At 38.7% G+C, this 17672-nt stretch overlaps 1 protein-coding gene across 1 annotated transcript in view; it reads left to right on the forward strand.

Moving 5' to 3' along the window:
• The window catches only part of WWTR1 (WW domain containing transcription regulator 1), a 100106-nt gene that overhangs the window by 65287 nt on the left and 17147 nt on the right, over positions 1-17672 (forward strand). Inside the window, exon 3 of the mRNA XM_063306595.1 lies at positions 9034-9239. Coding sequence (XP_063162665.1) covers positions 9034-9239 — 206 coding nt within the window. The remainder of the gene's footprint in view (positions 1-9033; positions 9240-17672) is intronic.

The raw sequence follows: 17672 nt of genomic DNA on the forward strand, positions 1-17672 counted from the left end.
ATTTTGTGAAAGTCCAAGAGGCTGGACTTTCCTTAGCCATTCTCTGTATGTATGAGTGTGTATTTCTCCCAGAATTTAAGCACAAAGGCACAGAAATGTTAAACTTTATTTATCCAAGATCCAGGTAAGAATTAGTTCTTGGTGACTATTAGTTTAAAATTTTTCTTCATCATTATTTTCAAACCTGAGTAGAAGGCTTTCTACTGACTTAGGACAGTGCAGGGTTTTTATTTAATACTTTACAGATTTTTGGACCAGTGTGTGCTCTCAACTGGAAAGCAGTATTTTTGCTGACCTTGTTGGAAGACTAATGCTGTTTCTGGGAAGTAAGTGAAACAGGCAGTTCTTTGTTGGCAGGAGCAAAGAGAAAGAGAAGGGAGAGGCAGACAGCTCCCCCCTTCCCTTTCATAATGCCATGACTAAGTCAGAAGTGTAATGTGGCTGAGTTTTCTTCCTATCTCCGCAAACATATGTTTTTCATCAGACTGCTTTGCATGACACTTGATGCTCTTGAGTTTGCAACAAACTAGACTAGGGATGAAATATATAAATAGGGACTAGTTCACAACTGACTAGAGATCCTAATAAAACCTCCTGGAGTTTTAACAGCCCACTGCTATCCCAATATTGAACTACAGTTTCCAGAGTTTACAGACAGCACTGATAAAGCTGCTCAGTGTTGTAACTTGTAAAATAGGACAAGCATAAAAACAGTTGATCATTGATCAGAGTTTATTCCTTTAATAAGCTATTATAATTTATCTGAGTTTATGCCTCATTATAGCTATCAGTATCTTCACAGAAGCATGTTAGAGAAAATCTGGTGTTGTCATAACCTGTAGACATTATATGAGAATATGAGTGAGAAAAACAAATTACCACAGATAGTGAACGATTTTGTAATAATGACAAATGAAATATGTAGAGGAAAAATACAAATCACTCTTTTCTGAGAGAAGGGACATCAGTCTGGCAATTTCCGGATTTGTTGGACTTTAGCTGGGTGGGAATTATAGGAATTAAAGTCCAACAAATCTGGAGGTCACCAGAATTATATTGGACCCTTCTGTAATGGTTAAAGATATTGCTTTCTATTAGATACAGAATATTTCTCCTTGAATAATAGGGAGTGTACCCTTATATTTTTAGATTTTTTATCCCACTTTAATTATTTTTATAAATAACTCAAGACAGTGAACATACCTAGTATTCCTTCCTCTTCCTATTTTCCCAACAAGAACAACACTGTGAGGTAAGTTAGGCTGAGAGAGAGCAACTGGCCCAAAGTCACCCAGCCGGCTTTCATGCCTAATTCAGTCTCCTGGTTTCTAGCTCTCTAGCCTAGTGTCTTAACCACTAGACCAAACTGGCTCTTTTTCACTGGCAGATTAGTAGTTAAGATTAGATTTTAATGTTAGATCAGTGCAATTTGAGGCCCCAGATACATTGTGATCCCTAGAGTTCCCCTAAGAAGCCATTGTGTGATTTACTGCCATTTTGAAGCAAGATGCATGTGAAAACTAGAGTGTTAAGCCCTAAATAGGTGTGATACAGATTTTGTTTTAAAAGACTCCTTCCCAACTTCCCCCAAAACCATGGGGCAACTCCTCCAGAAAATCCTTTCCCCTCCAATTTTTACATCAGCATCTTTCCCAATATGGTCCTCACTCTCTAAAGATATCTTTGCTTATTTATTTATTTATTTAAAATGTTTCTAGCCTGCCCATCAGGGGCATCCATGGGGAGGTCAAAAAGTCAACATGGTGGCTGGAACCACCCAACTGAAACTCCACTCCTTTTTTTATATGCCATCTTCTTTGAACACGGACAATCTCTTGCCACCATCCTATGTTATCTTACAAGGAATTTGTGGCAACTTCTAGTCACAAAGTTTGTTTACTTTGGATTTCATGGAACATGTGATGGCCTAATTGCTTTGATGTTTATTCTTTATGTTAATGCTTTATTCTTAATATAACCACTTTTATCAGATACGTCTATGAGAAATATGCTGATAGATTTAGAATAAGAGCTGGAAAAGAGATGTTTAAGATATACTAATAGATTGTGTGTGTGTGTGTGTGTGATTTATTGTATCTCAGAAGATATTTAACATTCTCTGCCTCATCAGTTATTTATTTTTTATTTTCTTCTGCATGAGAGTGCTTAAACATAAATGCTTTAGGGAAAGATAACCTTACTGCTACTGAAAACAAATTCCTGGGCTCAACATGCTAAGAGGATACCCATCTTTCTTCATTCTGAGGCAGCCATTCTCAACCTAATGCCCTCTGTGACCTTCCCTTCCCAATTCACAACATTCATCTGTCCTCCTAATGGGCATTACGTGGGAGAGGTGTGGGATACCTAGCTTGTTGCTTGCTTTTTTTTTCATCTACTATGATTAGCTTCATATATTCCTTGCACTAATGTTGCTGCATTGTATTTTCCATCCCATGTTGGGGCTTTCTGTTTACTTCCCCTATGCTTAAAGAGAAAGTTCAAATTAAATTAAACCATTCCAGAGAAAGAGGGAGGGGAAAAAAAAACTACAATTGGTGTAATTAAAACCAATGACGTCAGAAATAAGAACTTTAAAGAAATGCTGACACTTCCAAAAAATAATTGGTATAATATACCAGCAGTTTTTAAAATATATGATTCAGATATTCATATCATTACAGTATTCACAGATGGCCTGATTTCCACTTACTGCAGCACAAAGCCAAAAACACAGTGGCCATTTGTGGAGGAAAAGGCACTCTTTGTTTAAATGGTAAAGACAGATTTCCTAGGAAAAAAGTTTGCAAAAAGCCAGCTGTGGATTTTTCTTCCTTTTGCTGTTAATGAAAGCAGAGTAGATTCAGATTAGGTTTCTTGCTTTGAATTTATTACTGTCTTACTACCATTGATACATGAAATGTAAGAAATAAAAGGTCTACAAAGTTTCCTGTGTTTTTTTCACCAATCATAAACAACCACCTGTGCCCCTTCATGATGTATTGCTATATTTCCATTCCTTTTCTTGTTCTCAAACCTGTTAACCCTTGCATTGAGTTGCTTGTGCGGACATTGTCTAATTTTGCTTTGTGAGGCCTGCTCCCAAAAAGTTCCCTTGGCTTTTGCCTCTGACATCTGCAATAGCCTTCAGCCATAGTGATCTGGAATCAGATTAGGAATCCACAGTCCTTTTTATATCAAGGATCATGCACCAAAAACTGCAAAAACTAGGACATGATCCTTGATATGAAAAGGACTGTGGATTCCTAATCTGATTCCAGGGCAGATTAGGGACCAGGGCAAAAACTAATTTAATTAAATTGTAGGGCAAGTTTAATTTATAATCATTTAATTAATGAAGCTAATATGAAGGTTCCCCATATATTTAATAATTTGTCCCCTGTCTCATAAAAAGTTAACAGTTAGGTACCATTCTGGGGCCTGCCTTAAACTCTGCAGCCAGAGGTTGCTCATCCTTAATAGCAAGATCCCCACTCTGGGAATCACAGATCCTTTAAATGGGGGCTCAGATGATGTGCTTTCCAGAGAGTACAGTGCTTTACCTTACCAGCTCTGCCCATCTGTACAGGAATAGACCCACCAAAGAGCGGGGGGGGGGGACCCTTAAGCCCAAAGTCAGATCTGAAGTCACAGTGGGATATGAGCTCTCTAGGAATAGGCAGCGAGAAGGGGCAGGAATCTGAGAAAATTTAGACTAGCTGCAACAGAATATTACATTCAGTTTGTATGAAATTAAGCTCTTAGTACTGAACTATTTGGGGGCAAGCACACTGACAGATTAGTTCCCCAACTGTGTATTTTTAGTTAACACAGACAGCTATTTGCGTATATAGGGCCATAATGTCCTCCAAACACTTTCAGTAACATTTAAAATGTTCTGTATGGTGCAGTGCAGAAAGTTTGACTTTATGGCTCACAATTTAACTTATTTTCAAAGAGGAATGGAATTCTGAGTTCTATTTCATTTGCAAAGTGGTGGCCAAGGAAGGGTACACAATTCAGAAATTACCATAACCAGTTTAACTCCATGTTATACACAGCTCACCATCTATAAAGTGGCTTCTATCTCATTCTGTGGCCAGGATGAGGGCTTCAAAAGCCATTTGGCTTGTTTTGAAACTGACCGTAGTTGGTATTAAGCCACGGTCTTATTCCGGCAAAATGATAAGCTATTAGTGAGGGCCCATCACATTGCTGACATGGCTGTTGAGATTTCACAGTCTCTGAGGGTAACTGCATGGATTGTTTTCTATTCCCTTACTGTAGATGAGATTGTAGTCCTAAGTGGCATTGCTCAACTAGCAATCTGTGTGAGGAGTCACACCTCAGTTTTAGATAAGAGAAGATTTGCTGTCTCTGCAAGCAGTGCATGACACAACTAGAGTGAAGACATTTTTGTCAAAGTGTTCTCAGCAATTGATGCTGCTGGCCTATCAAAGGACGAACTGGGCTACTGATGGTACGTGTCATGAGTACTCATGGCGAGCAGGAGGGGGCCTCTATCCAGGGGGGAAAACGCATGCGTAGTACTGAGGAATTAAGCAGCCATTCAAAGAGACATAGATCAGACCCGCCTTAACTTTCGGGGTTTATCTGTCTGGGTTTTTCCCATGTTTCTTCAGTTTGTTAGGATTCTGTTTAATGTAGCAGTAATAAACACTAGAGACCTACCCCTCGTCTCAGCGTGATTTCTGACTGTTAGGACAGTATGCTTGCCACAATTTGATTTATGGAGAGATTTCTGGCATCACTGAAGAAAGAAATAGAAATAGAACATCTCAAAATTGATATTTCACAGCCAATAGCATTCCATTACACTTTCATAGACAGGCAGACAGAAACTTTATTTCAGTCATTGACCAATAAAAATACATTCTATAAAACAAAGCAAAATTATCCCCTAACTTAAATAACTGTTGGTGACCATTTGTGGGCAAAGCTTACACATAATGTAGCAGAATTTTGCTGCTTTTAGAGAAATAAATTTATCTTGGTTGTTTAACAGATAATGCAAATAAAAATTATCAGTGCCCTGGAAATTCAAATAAAAGGGGGTAATCAACAGTGGCAAATGTCCCTGTAGAACCAACAATACAAAAGAACATGGGCTGTTGTTTCTATGGCACCCGTGTCACAGGGAAAATATCAGATTTCATATGGGTTTTCCTATATTTCCCTTCCAAAACAGCTGTGGGGAGGGCATTAAATCGGGTTAGAGATAAGGCTGTCCTGAATTTGGGGACTGTAGTATAATATAAATATGAAGCTAGTTTAGGCGCTAAGATTTCACAGATAATAGCGCTCCATTACACCTTGATATACAGTCGCTGTGCTTCAAGGAGGTTATATCTGACAGTAAAAATGGTTAACTTTATAAAAGAAGAGTGCATAACTGCCAGTTATTGAACTTAGTGGAGGAACTGGATAGTCATATGATGATCTGGTATACAGTGCTGCTGTGATGTTTATTGGCTGAGATGAGGTCAGATGTTCCAGAATTTATATGAGCTGAAAGATGAATAGCAGGTTTTCAGGGACAACAAAGTCAAGCTGAAGGCTGAGATAAATCATCCAAAGTGGGTTGACAGCCTGGCACTACGTTATACAGCTCACTAAGCTGGGTTCATATATATACAGTATGTCACTAAATGAAAATGCACCTATGGCAAATTGAGCTACTTCCCAGCACTGTGGGCACATCAAGCATATTCAGCCACTGAGTATACTGAGAAGTGTGAAGAATCTTGAGGAACATTTTCAAGATCTAAGTCCATTCATTATTGTAGTTGACACAAAAGCCCTGTCCAGGCAATACCTGTCACATGAGGAGTGATGTGATTAATTGACATCAACCTGAAAAATTAGCTATGTGTTGCAACAATATCAATCCAACCAGGCACCCCAAAACAAGCACGGACTACACATTAACAGTCATTAAGAGGGTTTGGGTCATTTGATATAAAGTTTCAATAAAATAAGTACAATATAAAGCTACTCTTTCTGCTCAACTTCATTATATTTTTCTCCAATGGCTTTGCCACTTGGAGTCCTGGCCTTTCCATTTTTTGCAGTGTAACCCTCAACAGACTGCTCTTAGGCCAGTAATGCCCTTGAAGTGGCCAAAGTTTGTATCTCTGTCCTAAGGAAAGAACAATGGCCTTGGGAACAATAATTTCTCTTTCTTTCTTTTCCCAAAGGCTGAGGCATGCAATGAACAGGGCAAGGGCATTGTGATGTAAAAGAAGTGGATTGGGCTGGAATTACTGGTTTTGTTTCTTCTCTCTCTTAAACATGGCTCATGTCTTTCCAATGGCCTGCGCACCTGTTCTATTCTGTTTTATTTTGTGCTAAAAATCAGAGGTCACTTGCACCTTGACTTTCTGTGGTTTTCTGAGAAATTCCACTCACAGTATTTGAAGAAAAGCCCTGGAAGAGGTGCATACATTCCATGGGCCATAGGATGCCTACCCTTTTGGTAAGAGAAAAAGAGAAAGCTTCTGAAGTTGTCTTCTGACCCGAGAGAGGAGAGGGGAAGAAAGAATGCAGGGAAACAGGAACTTGTGACTTGCATATTGATTTAGTGACAAGTGACCACAGCTATGGCATAAGATTGTTTTGTTTGTTTGTTTGTTTGTTTATAGGATATATAAGACTGCCCAATCCATAATATATGACTCAAGGTGGCATACTAAAACCAATATAAAAAACCTTACATAGGCAAGGTTGGAAATAACAAACACTCCCTTTCCTAACACATGTACAACTGAACATCATTAGCATACTGATGATACTTGTCTCTGTGCCAATGATGACTTCATCCAGTGGCTTCATGTAGATGTTAAACAAAAGTGGAGAGAGGATAGAGCCCTGAGGCACCCCTCTTTCCTCCTACCAACAATGACTGGAACTAATCCTGGAGATAGGAGAACCACCATACCACCTACTCCTAATCCCCTGAGCTAGTCCAGAAGGTCACAGTCAATGGTGTTGAATGTCACTTAAAAATCAGTGCCAGGAAGGACACTCTGCCCCTATCCTGAGCGCACCACAGGTCACGAAAAGGTGCAACTAATGCTGCATCAGTGCTATATCCCATTCTATAATCTGACTGAAAGGAGTCCAAAAGGGGGAGTGTTCTTAAATAAATTAAATCCATATACTGTTTCCCTAGATATTTTTCCCTAATTAAAAAAGTTTTTTTTATTATAAAGTTGTGATAAATATCAAAGTTCCAATCCCTTTTTATGAATTAGTGAACTCATAAAGGTTAGTCAGGATTGGTCCATGTTTTGCTTTGCTCTGTGCTGACAGTTAAGCTTTGGACTTTAATACTGGATTTTAAGAATTCCACAGCCTAAACAGAGAGAATAGGTACTATTTGTGCTATGTATGCTTCAAAAATAATTCAGAGGAAGTGCTTGGGATCATGCCTTTGTTCAGTCATCCATGCAAGCCTGAAAAAAGATACCACGGAAGTAGATCATAATGCAACTCTTAAAGAAGCCAGAACCTTTTTTCAGGCCTGTGCAGAAACCTAAAAAAGATGAGCTGCTTTAACTAATAGGTGCAGCGCTTCCTTGAGGTACTTCCCTGTAATCATTTTCATAGCATGTGTGTCTCTATCTGTACTGTGCCTTTAGGACTATGAACAGAATGAGATCTCTTGAACAGAATAATGCGTTAGAATGCTATTTATTCATTTGTCAAATTTTATTACCGCCCATATCCCCCCCAAAGGAGGGACTCTGGGCAGTTTACAAAAACAAAATTTAAAATTCAATATAAATATAAATACCATAATAAATATACAATAAAAATAAAACATAGTACTTAATACATAGGTAAAGAGTAAAGGTTTCCCTTGACGTAAAGTCCAGTCGTGTCCGACTCTAGGGGGCGGTGCTCATCTCCGTTTCAAAGCCTTGGAGCCGGCGTTGTCCATAGGACACTTCCGGGTCATGTGGCCAGCATGACTCACGGAACGCCGTTACCTTCCCGCCGAAGCGGTACCAATTAATCTACTCACATTTGCATGTTTTCGAACTGCTTGGTGTGCAGGAGCTGGGACGAGCAACGGGAGCTCACCCCGCCGTGCGGTTTCGAACCGCCGACCTTCCAATCGACAGCTCAGCGGTTTAACCCACAGCGCCATCGCGTCCCTCCGCAACTTAATACATAGTACATAATAAATATACAATAAAAATAAAATATAATAAAATATTGTACTTAATTGTGCAAAATAAATATATTTGCATTTATCTGTTTGCTTACCTATGCCTACTTATGCTCAAGTGATGGGCAGAGGGCTATACTGTTAGGCATGTTGTCAGGAATAGCAGTACATTTGAAGAGATGGCCTTTCCTGTTGACTTCAAGCAGAATAGAAGTGAACCCCATTTAGACTGCTTCAGTGTATTGTGCATGAAACTGCCTTCAAAAACAATCCAGAATGTTCAGCTAGATGAAACATGGTGGCAAAAATGCATATAGGAACACAGTCTTATGTTCAAATGACTGCTGTACCCTATCTTCCTGTTCCACTTCCTAGCCTCCCTTAGATTGTTAACAGAAGTCCTGTTCTGAATGCTTTCATTTCCTGAAATAAGGCAGCTACTCACTTGATAAAAATGGGCATTGCATGGTAGACCCATAATGTTTAGAAAAATGCAGTCTTCAGAAATAGCCAGCTGGCACCTCCAATGATGTTTTTGGTGTTTGTTTATAAAAAACCATACATTGTATTTTATGATGAGTTTTGGTAGGTTTTAAAAACTGAATATTTATTTCTTCCAATTTTATTGCTTATTGTGACTTCTGCTTGTTTTTAACTATGGACGTTTTCTGTTGTTTTTTGATTTATGTATAGAGATGGGGGAGTTATTTGGATAATTATTTTTTCCACATTTCTGAGGACAAATGTTACAGGACAATTGAAACCTTGATTGATTGAATGAATAGACAAATACAGTATAATTGCATTCTCATAATTTCAAAAATGTTCTTGTTCCATAGTAATGAATCACCAGCACCAGCCACAGATGACACCAACTACAACTATAGCTCAGCAGAACCACCCTCCCCCAAACCCTCAAGCAGCCTTATTGAACATGCCGAATGCATTGACTTCTCAGCAACAGCAGCAGCAGAAGCTGAGGCTTCAGAGGATCCAAATGGAGAGAGAGAGAATTCGCATGCGTCAGGAGGAACTCATGCGTCAGGTATTGCAAAAATGTGGGAAGACACCCAAATGAGAGATTCACTGAATAGGGATTCCCTGTTAACTGTGGAAGATTAGCCTCTTTTTACATGGGTTAAATCTTACAGGAGAGCCAGTTTGCTGTAGTGATTAAGGCATCAGGCTAGAAACGGGGAGACTGTGAGTTCTAGTCCCGCCTTAGGCACAAAGCCACTGGGTGACCTTGGGCCAGTCATTCTCTCTCAGCCCTAGGAAGGAGGCAATGGCAAACCACTTCCAAAAAACCTGCCAAGAAAACTACAGGGCTTGTCCAGACAGTCTCTGAGAATCGGACACAACTGAATGGATTAAAAAAAACTTAGTCAGGAGAAATCTTGTCTTGCTGAGAGACCTCATTTCTCCAAGCCTACAAGGAAGCTGCAGAAAAATGCTATGTCAGTCATCTTCAGAGGCTTTGTATTCTCAAATCTGTTTCAGCAGTTCACACTTCCATAGTCTTAGAGTGCATCCTCAAGTCTTTCTTACTGAGGCACAAAGATGCCTTGCTAGCATTTCTACAAGACATCTCAGGATGTCTCCTTTGTCTCATCCCCAGCTATTCCAATTCCTCTTTAGTTGTTCCAGCTCAAATGTAGACTTTCTCTCTCCTCTCAAAACAAGTCTTGCCATGAATCTATGATATTCATCAGTGGTGTTAATGGTGTGGCCTTCAGGGCCACTTCAGCTGGGGGAGGCATGTCCCTTCTTCTCCAGTCATTCAGCATTGTCCTTTATGATTTTTCTGGCTTGGACTGTAGGAAATACCAGACGCCCAGCTGCTCTGGAGGTATCTGCCTGTGCAATACCTGATAGGCACTTTCTTTTTTTTAATTTCTTTATTTAATTTTATTTTTTAATCATCAAAACCCAAGTATACTAGTAGACAACTTAAGCTTTTCAATTTGATTCTTATTATAGTAGACAGAAATGTATAGAATAGTGGTAGGAATGGATTAATTAAATATGTTTTATTTTTTGGAGGGGAGAAAAAAGGTTAAGGTTTATTTAATTTTTTTTCTTTTTATTTTAATATAAGGGAAGGATTAACTGTACTTAGTGATTTTTACTAAGTGTTAAAGTGGATTGATTTATAGAAATAATGTATTTTGGGTTTAATATAGAGTAAGAGATTGATAGTTGAAATTGCTATGATTGAACGATGGGAGAATAGGTAGAACAAAGGTATGAAATTTACTTTGAACTATAATTTGAGAGATTTTTTATAAAATGATGTACCATTGGTATTTAACTCCTGTTAAGCTGTCTAAATGTATAATGGCATATCAAATGTCTGTGGGAAATGTTTACAGGGTGAAGGAACTTTCTATCATTTATGGTGGACCTGTGAAAAAGCTAAGAAATTCTGGAATCAAGTATGTATTGATGTATTATTCAAAAGATTCTCAAAGTGGAATTAAAATTGAAACTGGAGCTGTTTCTCTTGGGTTTGATGGATCAACAGTTTGAGAAGCAACATGGACCTTTGTTCTTATACATGATAACAGCAGCAAGACTCTTATATGCTCGAAGATGGAAGGATGCACAAATTCCCTCAGTGAAGGACTGGATGATTAAGTTAATGGAATTGGCACAAATGGCTAAACTGATCGGCACTTTCTGAAGCCCTTGTTTGCTTTGGAGGCTCCTTACAAATACAGATTACCACTCTTTTGGAAGAATGGTAGATCTATCTTTAAAAAAACAGGATTCATATTCTCCTGGATGTATGCATGCGTGCAAGCATGCATGTGTGTGCTAGCAAAGTGGGGAAATTGACAAGTGCCATAGCATCTAGACAAATGGATGAGAGAAAGCTGTTTCTAGTCAACCTTGCTCTCTTAGTTACTCACTAATTTAGACAGAGAAATTTTCTTCTAAAGTTCGTAATGTAGTCCCACTCCAATTACCTTTGACCCTACTGGGAAAAGGAAGAACCAATATATGTTTAAATGCAGAAAAAGAGTGCACGATATCATGATTTGCATGATATTGTGTTCTCTCACTCTTATCTTTTCCCCTTTTTAAAAGCAGCCTGCGGGTTTTCACTGCTGAAGTTTTCCAGGCAGCCCTTCCCCACCCCACCCCATAATTTTTCCCATTTCATCTTGCAACTCCCCACCCCCACACACACCTATCAACCAGATTTCAGGCAACTTTAAACACAGGTTTAGCACTGTGCAAAACAAGTACTTTTCTGGAATAGTGCTGTTTTAGATATATTCTTGAACAGCACTATATCCCTCAAATATTTTTTTTTTAAAAAAATCAAAAGAGGCATGTGCTTGCATGGAACATACTCCCAGAACACACTTGTGCAAAGCCACAGCAAGGTTTGATAGAAGGCTAAACCTGCTACTCTGGCCTTCTATCAAAACTCACCTCCTTCACAGCCCCAGCCAACTCCATATTCAGAGGAGCAACTGGTAGATGCTTTTCACACCAAATGGTGACATGCAGTAGGAGGACAAGCAAAACCAGAGAATCCACCAATTTTCTTTTAACTTGCCCTATAATAAAACTGAGGGCATCTTCATATCTTGACCTTGCTATTGAGGCAGAATAGGGCTAGCAGTGAGGGCAAAAGAAGGCATGTTGGCACAGTTTTTGGCCCTCTCAAGGACTGGAGGAAAGCCCCTGGAGGCAGCTGCAAAGAAGAACTCTTAGACTTACATCATTAGCAATCATTCTCTGGCTGGAAATCTTTCTCATTGGGTTGTGTATTTTTGCTTAGGCTGTAAGGGTTAGTTTTTATTGTGACTCACATTGTTCAAAACAGATCTGGTGTTTCCTGCACTTGGCTTCAAAGCAAGAACTGCAAACAATTGCAAAGGATGTTTTTCATAGGCTAAAGGAATATTCCACCCTACTGATAGTGTACTTTGGTCAATATATTTATCAGCTTCCTCAGAGAAACAATTAGCCGGTTACCTTATTTCCAGCAATGTGGAAGACAGTTCTTAACCTAGTAATATATTTTTTAATGGAAACTATTCCTTAAAATATTCTGTTTTTTATCAGTGCAATGTCTAATCTTAAAAAGGGCACAATTAAGGTGATTTATATATGTATTCACATGAATGCACACTATTTCCCAATAATGTATCTCCTCTCCATCGCCAGAAGAGATTTTGAAAGCACTGCTATGACTCTCCACTGACTAGAGTGCAGATTGTTTAAAGAATTGCAGCCTGTAAGCAAAATAGTTTCTGTTTTTTTACTTGGGAGTAAGCCCAGCTGAACTGGACAGATATTATTTCAGACTAAACATATTTAAGTTCAGAATGCAAGACTTCTGAAAGAGAGGAGGAGGGGGAAACCTTCAAACCTACTGTGTTATTTTGCCTTTGGGATTTGGGTCTAACCTCCTTCAGCTATTCCAGGATAGCATTTGTTTATACTGTATTTAGTAATACATTCTCACATTTCTTGGCAGCAAAGCAAATTATGTTTTCTATTTGTGTAATGACACCAGTTGGCATATCATTTCTAGAGGTTTATTAATGCTCAGTCAGATGCTCTAGGATGCGACTGAACCCAGCAGGTTATATCAAAGCTTGTGCCTTGAAATCTCCCCCTTTCTATTTTTTGTTTGTTGTTTGATTGTTTGTAATGATCTGAAGAAATGAAAACTTTTCATCTCTCTTAAAAGCCAGTAATAAAACCGAGTAACATAATAGGAATATAAAATAATTTTAGTTAGGTATTATTCAGATGCAGTATGTCGTATCTTTATTCACAGCTGCTTTAAGAACAGGAAGTTTTCCTACCAAAATATTTAAAATTATGCACGTTAGGAGCTCTCATTTAATTGTTACTTTCTATTGCTGAATATATAAAGTTTTCCTTTTACAGCTTTTAATGTTTTTAACGATTACTATATATGATTTTAGGTGATAACTGTTTATATATTTATTGTTTTATACTATATATGATTTTAGGTGATAACTGTTTATATATTTATTGTTTTATCGGATTGTTGTACACCTCCCAGATTCACTTTTGTGAGATGGGTGGCATGATAAATTTAATAAATAAATAAAGGAAGCCTGGATTGGAAGAAGATGAGGACTGTTTTAAAATGGGATGAAGTAACACCAATAATTTGTATTATGCTGATTACTCTACTCTCATAGATGAAAATCCAATGAGCTGGAAGCTTTAGTAATGAAAATCAAGGAGCACAGAGAAAAAGTGGGATTAATGTTAAATATAAAGAAGACCAAACTAGTGACAGTAGGTTTAGCAACTAGCCTTAGAATTGACAGTGGAGATACTGAAATGGTGTCTGTTAGGATCAACAATCAACAGTAAAGGAACCAGCGGTGAAGAAATACACCAAAGACTAGCACTTGATAGAACAGTAAAGAACGTCTTGGAAAAGATACTCAGATGCCCTGAAATTACTTTTATCCACAAAGATCAGAATTGTGCAGGCAATGGTTTTCCCTGTGATACTTTATGGAAGCCAAAGTTGGACTTTGAAGAACAGTATAGAAAGAATACTGACACTTTTGAACTTCAGTGTTGGAGGGGACTCTTGAGAATACCATGAATAGCCAAGAAAACAAACAATTGGATCATAGAACAAATCATCCAGAGTTCTCCTTTGAAGCACAAATGACCAGGCTCGAATTACCATATTTTGGAAATGGTATGTGAAGACCTAGCTGTCTTAAGGTGTATACTGCTGGGAAAGTTGGAAGAAAAGAGAAGAGGATGACCAGTAACAACATGGATGGACTTGAATACAGCAGAGATGGGTGCATATTGGAAGACATGAAGGGCCAGGTTGGGAACAGATCCTGCTGAAGAAGGTCTGTCTATTTGATCAAATAGAGTCAACACTGACTTGTCAGCTTTATGTAATGGTTGCCTTATTCTGACATACTCAGCCTCACAAGCAGGTTCTTAATGAGAACTGATTTATTGAAAGAATAGTGTGCAAATACAAAGAAAGCTGAGAATGACCAAAAGCGCGCCAAATACAAACTAAAAACCCTCGCTTCAAACCCGATCCCGCCCCTTGCCCCACCATAGCAACCACCCCCTCCCAGGTGTTGGTAACCGTTACCCATCGGCCTGGGAAAGTAACCTTGAACACATGCAATAACCCAAACATACATTCCTCAGTAACAGTAAGGAGATTACAGCCCAGCACAGCTGAAATTCTCCTCCCAGCAAATGACAGACACGAATCAGGAAATTGACATGCGAAACGTTACGATGTATCCAGACCATTGGAATGATGAACATGACACATATAATCAATCCAAATCACAACCACAGCTTTTCTCCTCTTTGGGTTCATTTTTATTTTTGTATGATACTATATATTTCAAATAAAATACCAATTTTATTTCTAAATATAAATTCTCTTCGCTGGTCTTCTACAGAATACTGAAAAAAATGGACATTCTGATCTTAGTAATAATGAATATGCAATCAAAAGAGAGAAAAGTAAGGTGCACTTCCAACTTAGCTGCCAGATTTGCCCCCTCCAGGTCCTAAGAAGCATTTATACACCACCCTGTGTGCTCATCATTGCCATTCTCACAACCTCAACATTCCTCATGAGCTGACCAGTGTTTCCACCAGCCAACTGATGAGGGAGAACAAACATTAATATCTACCTAATGCCTTGCTGCCCAGCCTCACCACTGCCCCACTGCTTTGGTTTTTACAGTGAAGGGGAAAAATGAATCACTCAATTTAAAGCATGACAAAATGGTGATGAAGTGCCATGATACCCTTCCTTTAGCAGGTGGGGTGGAAAGCCACAGTACCTTGACTTCAGCAGAGGATGGAGAGATGAGGAACTGGGAGGTAGGAAAAAAGTGAGAATTCCTGCCAGCAGGTAGCACTCCAACCTCATGAGAACACAAAAGGGTGATGCCAATCCCATATTTTTGCAAATGCTGTATGTGAAGGGGTCCTAATAATTCCTACTGTGTGAATACGAAACGTAAGTAAAAGTGCAGAGTATAGCATTTAATATTTAAATATAATTGGATTGACAAGGGAGCATCCCTATCTGTGCCTTCCAATGCACTGATATATTATAATATAGCTCTCTCCAGCATGATATCCTCCAGATATGTTGCTTTCATAATTCCCAGCCCAGTGTCTGAGAATTCTGGGACTTGTAGTTCAAACACATCTGGAAGGCAAGCTGCAGTGATGGATATGTCATTATGAAACTTAAGTTGTACTGTTTTAATATTTTTTTAAATCTTAAGACAGATTGCTATTTGCGTACATCAAATGCCTGAAATACCTCCAGTTTGAATATGAATGGGGATGGGATTTCTGACAACACTAATTCTCCTGATTTTTGTGAAAATGGTTTATATCTTGCTCTTGATACTCCAGAATTGGACAAAATGCTTGGCATCTATATTTAGTAACTCAGCATCAAATTTCTTGCTCTGTGCAGGTCTCTGCACCTGCTCCCTGAAAGATCCCCTTGTACATCATGTAAAACTCCAAAGAATCATTGTGATACACAAGCAGATCAATCTGAAAAGATACCTCCTTTGTACCGCTGAGTCCTATGGCCCTGCAGTTGTGGCTGCTAAATATAGTCAGGATTTTAAAAAAAGAAGCAGTGGTACAATCCTGGCATGCAGCCCTTAATCAGTTAGAATTTTGTGAACTTCCTGTTAGCCCTCTGAACAATACTGAGGCCTGAAAGCATGGAAGAAGGGTATCACTGTTCAAACAATTTCCTAGCTACTCTAATCCTTTCCTACTTCTGCTGTTGATGTTTTTGTTGTTGCTGCTGTTGCTGCAAACTGTTTAAGAAAAAGTTGAGCAAGTGTTTGCACCAGCTGCTAAGCAACTCTAAGTAGGTGAAGAGGGTTTGGGTGAAAAGGAGTGCTGTTTTTCTGGCAGGCCCTTCTCAGGCCTATCTGGTTGACCGCAGCTTGGCTGCTTCTGTAGAGATTTGGGACTTCTTCAGCAGCCCTGTTCAGAGTGACACTTCCAACACTACACAACTGTCTGGAGTTTCTAAGTTATCTTCCTTTTTAGAAGATTGGATAAGTGTTTGGAAAAGGACCTTTTGTTTTCTGGCTGCTAGGAGAACAAAAGAGCTGGCTTAGCTGTATAAATGAAAATATGAATTGTATTTCACACTTGTATTGATCATTTTAATTTCTTCTCTTTTTCTCCTATCAGTCTGGAAATGGTGAGATTTTATGCCTTTTTGCTCTGAAATATAAAGCCCACTTCCTGTAGGAAGATTTTTGCTCTAGTCCACTCTTCCCCCAATCTGATGTTCTCCAAATATTTTGGATCTCAGTTCCTATAATTCCTAATTGGCACTGCAACTCACTGACTTAAGAAAGGTAAGCAGGGTTAGAATAGTTTCCTTAGTTAGGCTTCTAGGCAAATAAGAAAAGTGCTTTACTTTGGTACTGTTCACATATATTTTTGGAACACAAATATTAGAATGCCAATGTTTGTGAATTAACAATTGTGAATTAACAGACAAGCTCCTGCTGTGTTCCTCCCATCAGTAAAAGCAGTTGACTCAGACCTGCCTGCGGTTTATGAGTATAAGAGCCTGTTGCTGTGAGCCCCTTTTTTGCAGCTCCTAGAGGACTGCACTATTGTATTTCAGATGAACTATAAGTAGTCCTCGTTTAGCAACTGCCTTGTTTCATGACTGTTCAGTTATGACGGTGATAAAAAAGTAACTTTACAACCAATCCTTACATTTATGACCTTCGCAGGTCGGTAAAGCAAAGGAAAGCTGGAATAAGATCATAAGCACAGTCATGGTTTCACTTAGTGACCACTTTGCTTAATGACCAAGTTGCCAGTCCCAATTGTGGTTGCTAAACAAGGACTACCTGTAATGCTAAAAATCAATAATGCAATTTCCTACCATTTTGAGGACAGAAATATAAAAGCAGTAGTGCAAATCTTAAAATAGATTTAATACAGTTAAAAAATAAAACTCTGAAAACTTCTGGAAAAAATAAAAAATCTGCACTGCCTATGTGCATCCTGGTTAGGCCCATTGTACATCATTACTCTGCTCATTACAGCCTTACCCTTCTCCTAAACATTTCAAGAAAGAATTCTTGACTACTAAATCTTTTCTGATTTAGTAGGATGTGTGCTCCTCTCTTAATGTTCTTGGCTTCCATTTCCTGGCTCATTTGTGAGCAACAATCAGGGTTCCTGGTTTACATGTACTACTAAACAAATCACAGAATGAACTTCTGCTTACTGGTGGGAAGAGACAAGTGGAAGAAAACGGGCAGTATGGACTGGTGCACTTGCTCATTCATAATACGGTAGAAAATCAAATAATTCCGGTTTAGCATTGCTTACAAATGCAGACATTGTTTTCCTCATAACGTTTTGTACAGTAAAGTAAGCCTTTGGATTAAGTTCATACAGCACCCAG

Source organism: Candoia aspera, chromosome 6 (assembly GCF_035149785.1).
Source record: "Candoia aspera isolate rCanAsp1 chromosome 6, rCanAsp1.hap2, whole genome shotgun sequence".
Taxonomy (NCBI): domain Eukaryota; kingdom Metazoa; phylum Chordata; class Lepidosauria; order Squamata; family Boidae; genus Candoia; species Candoia aspera.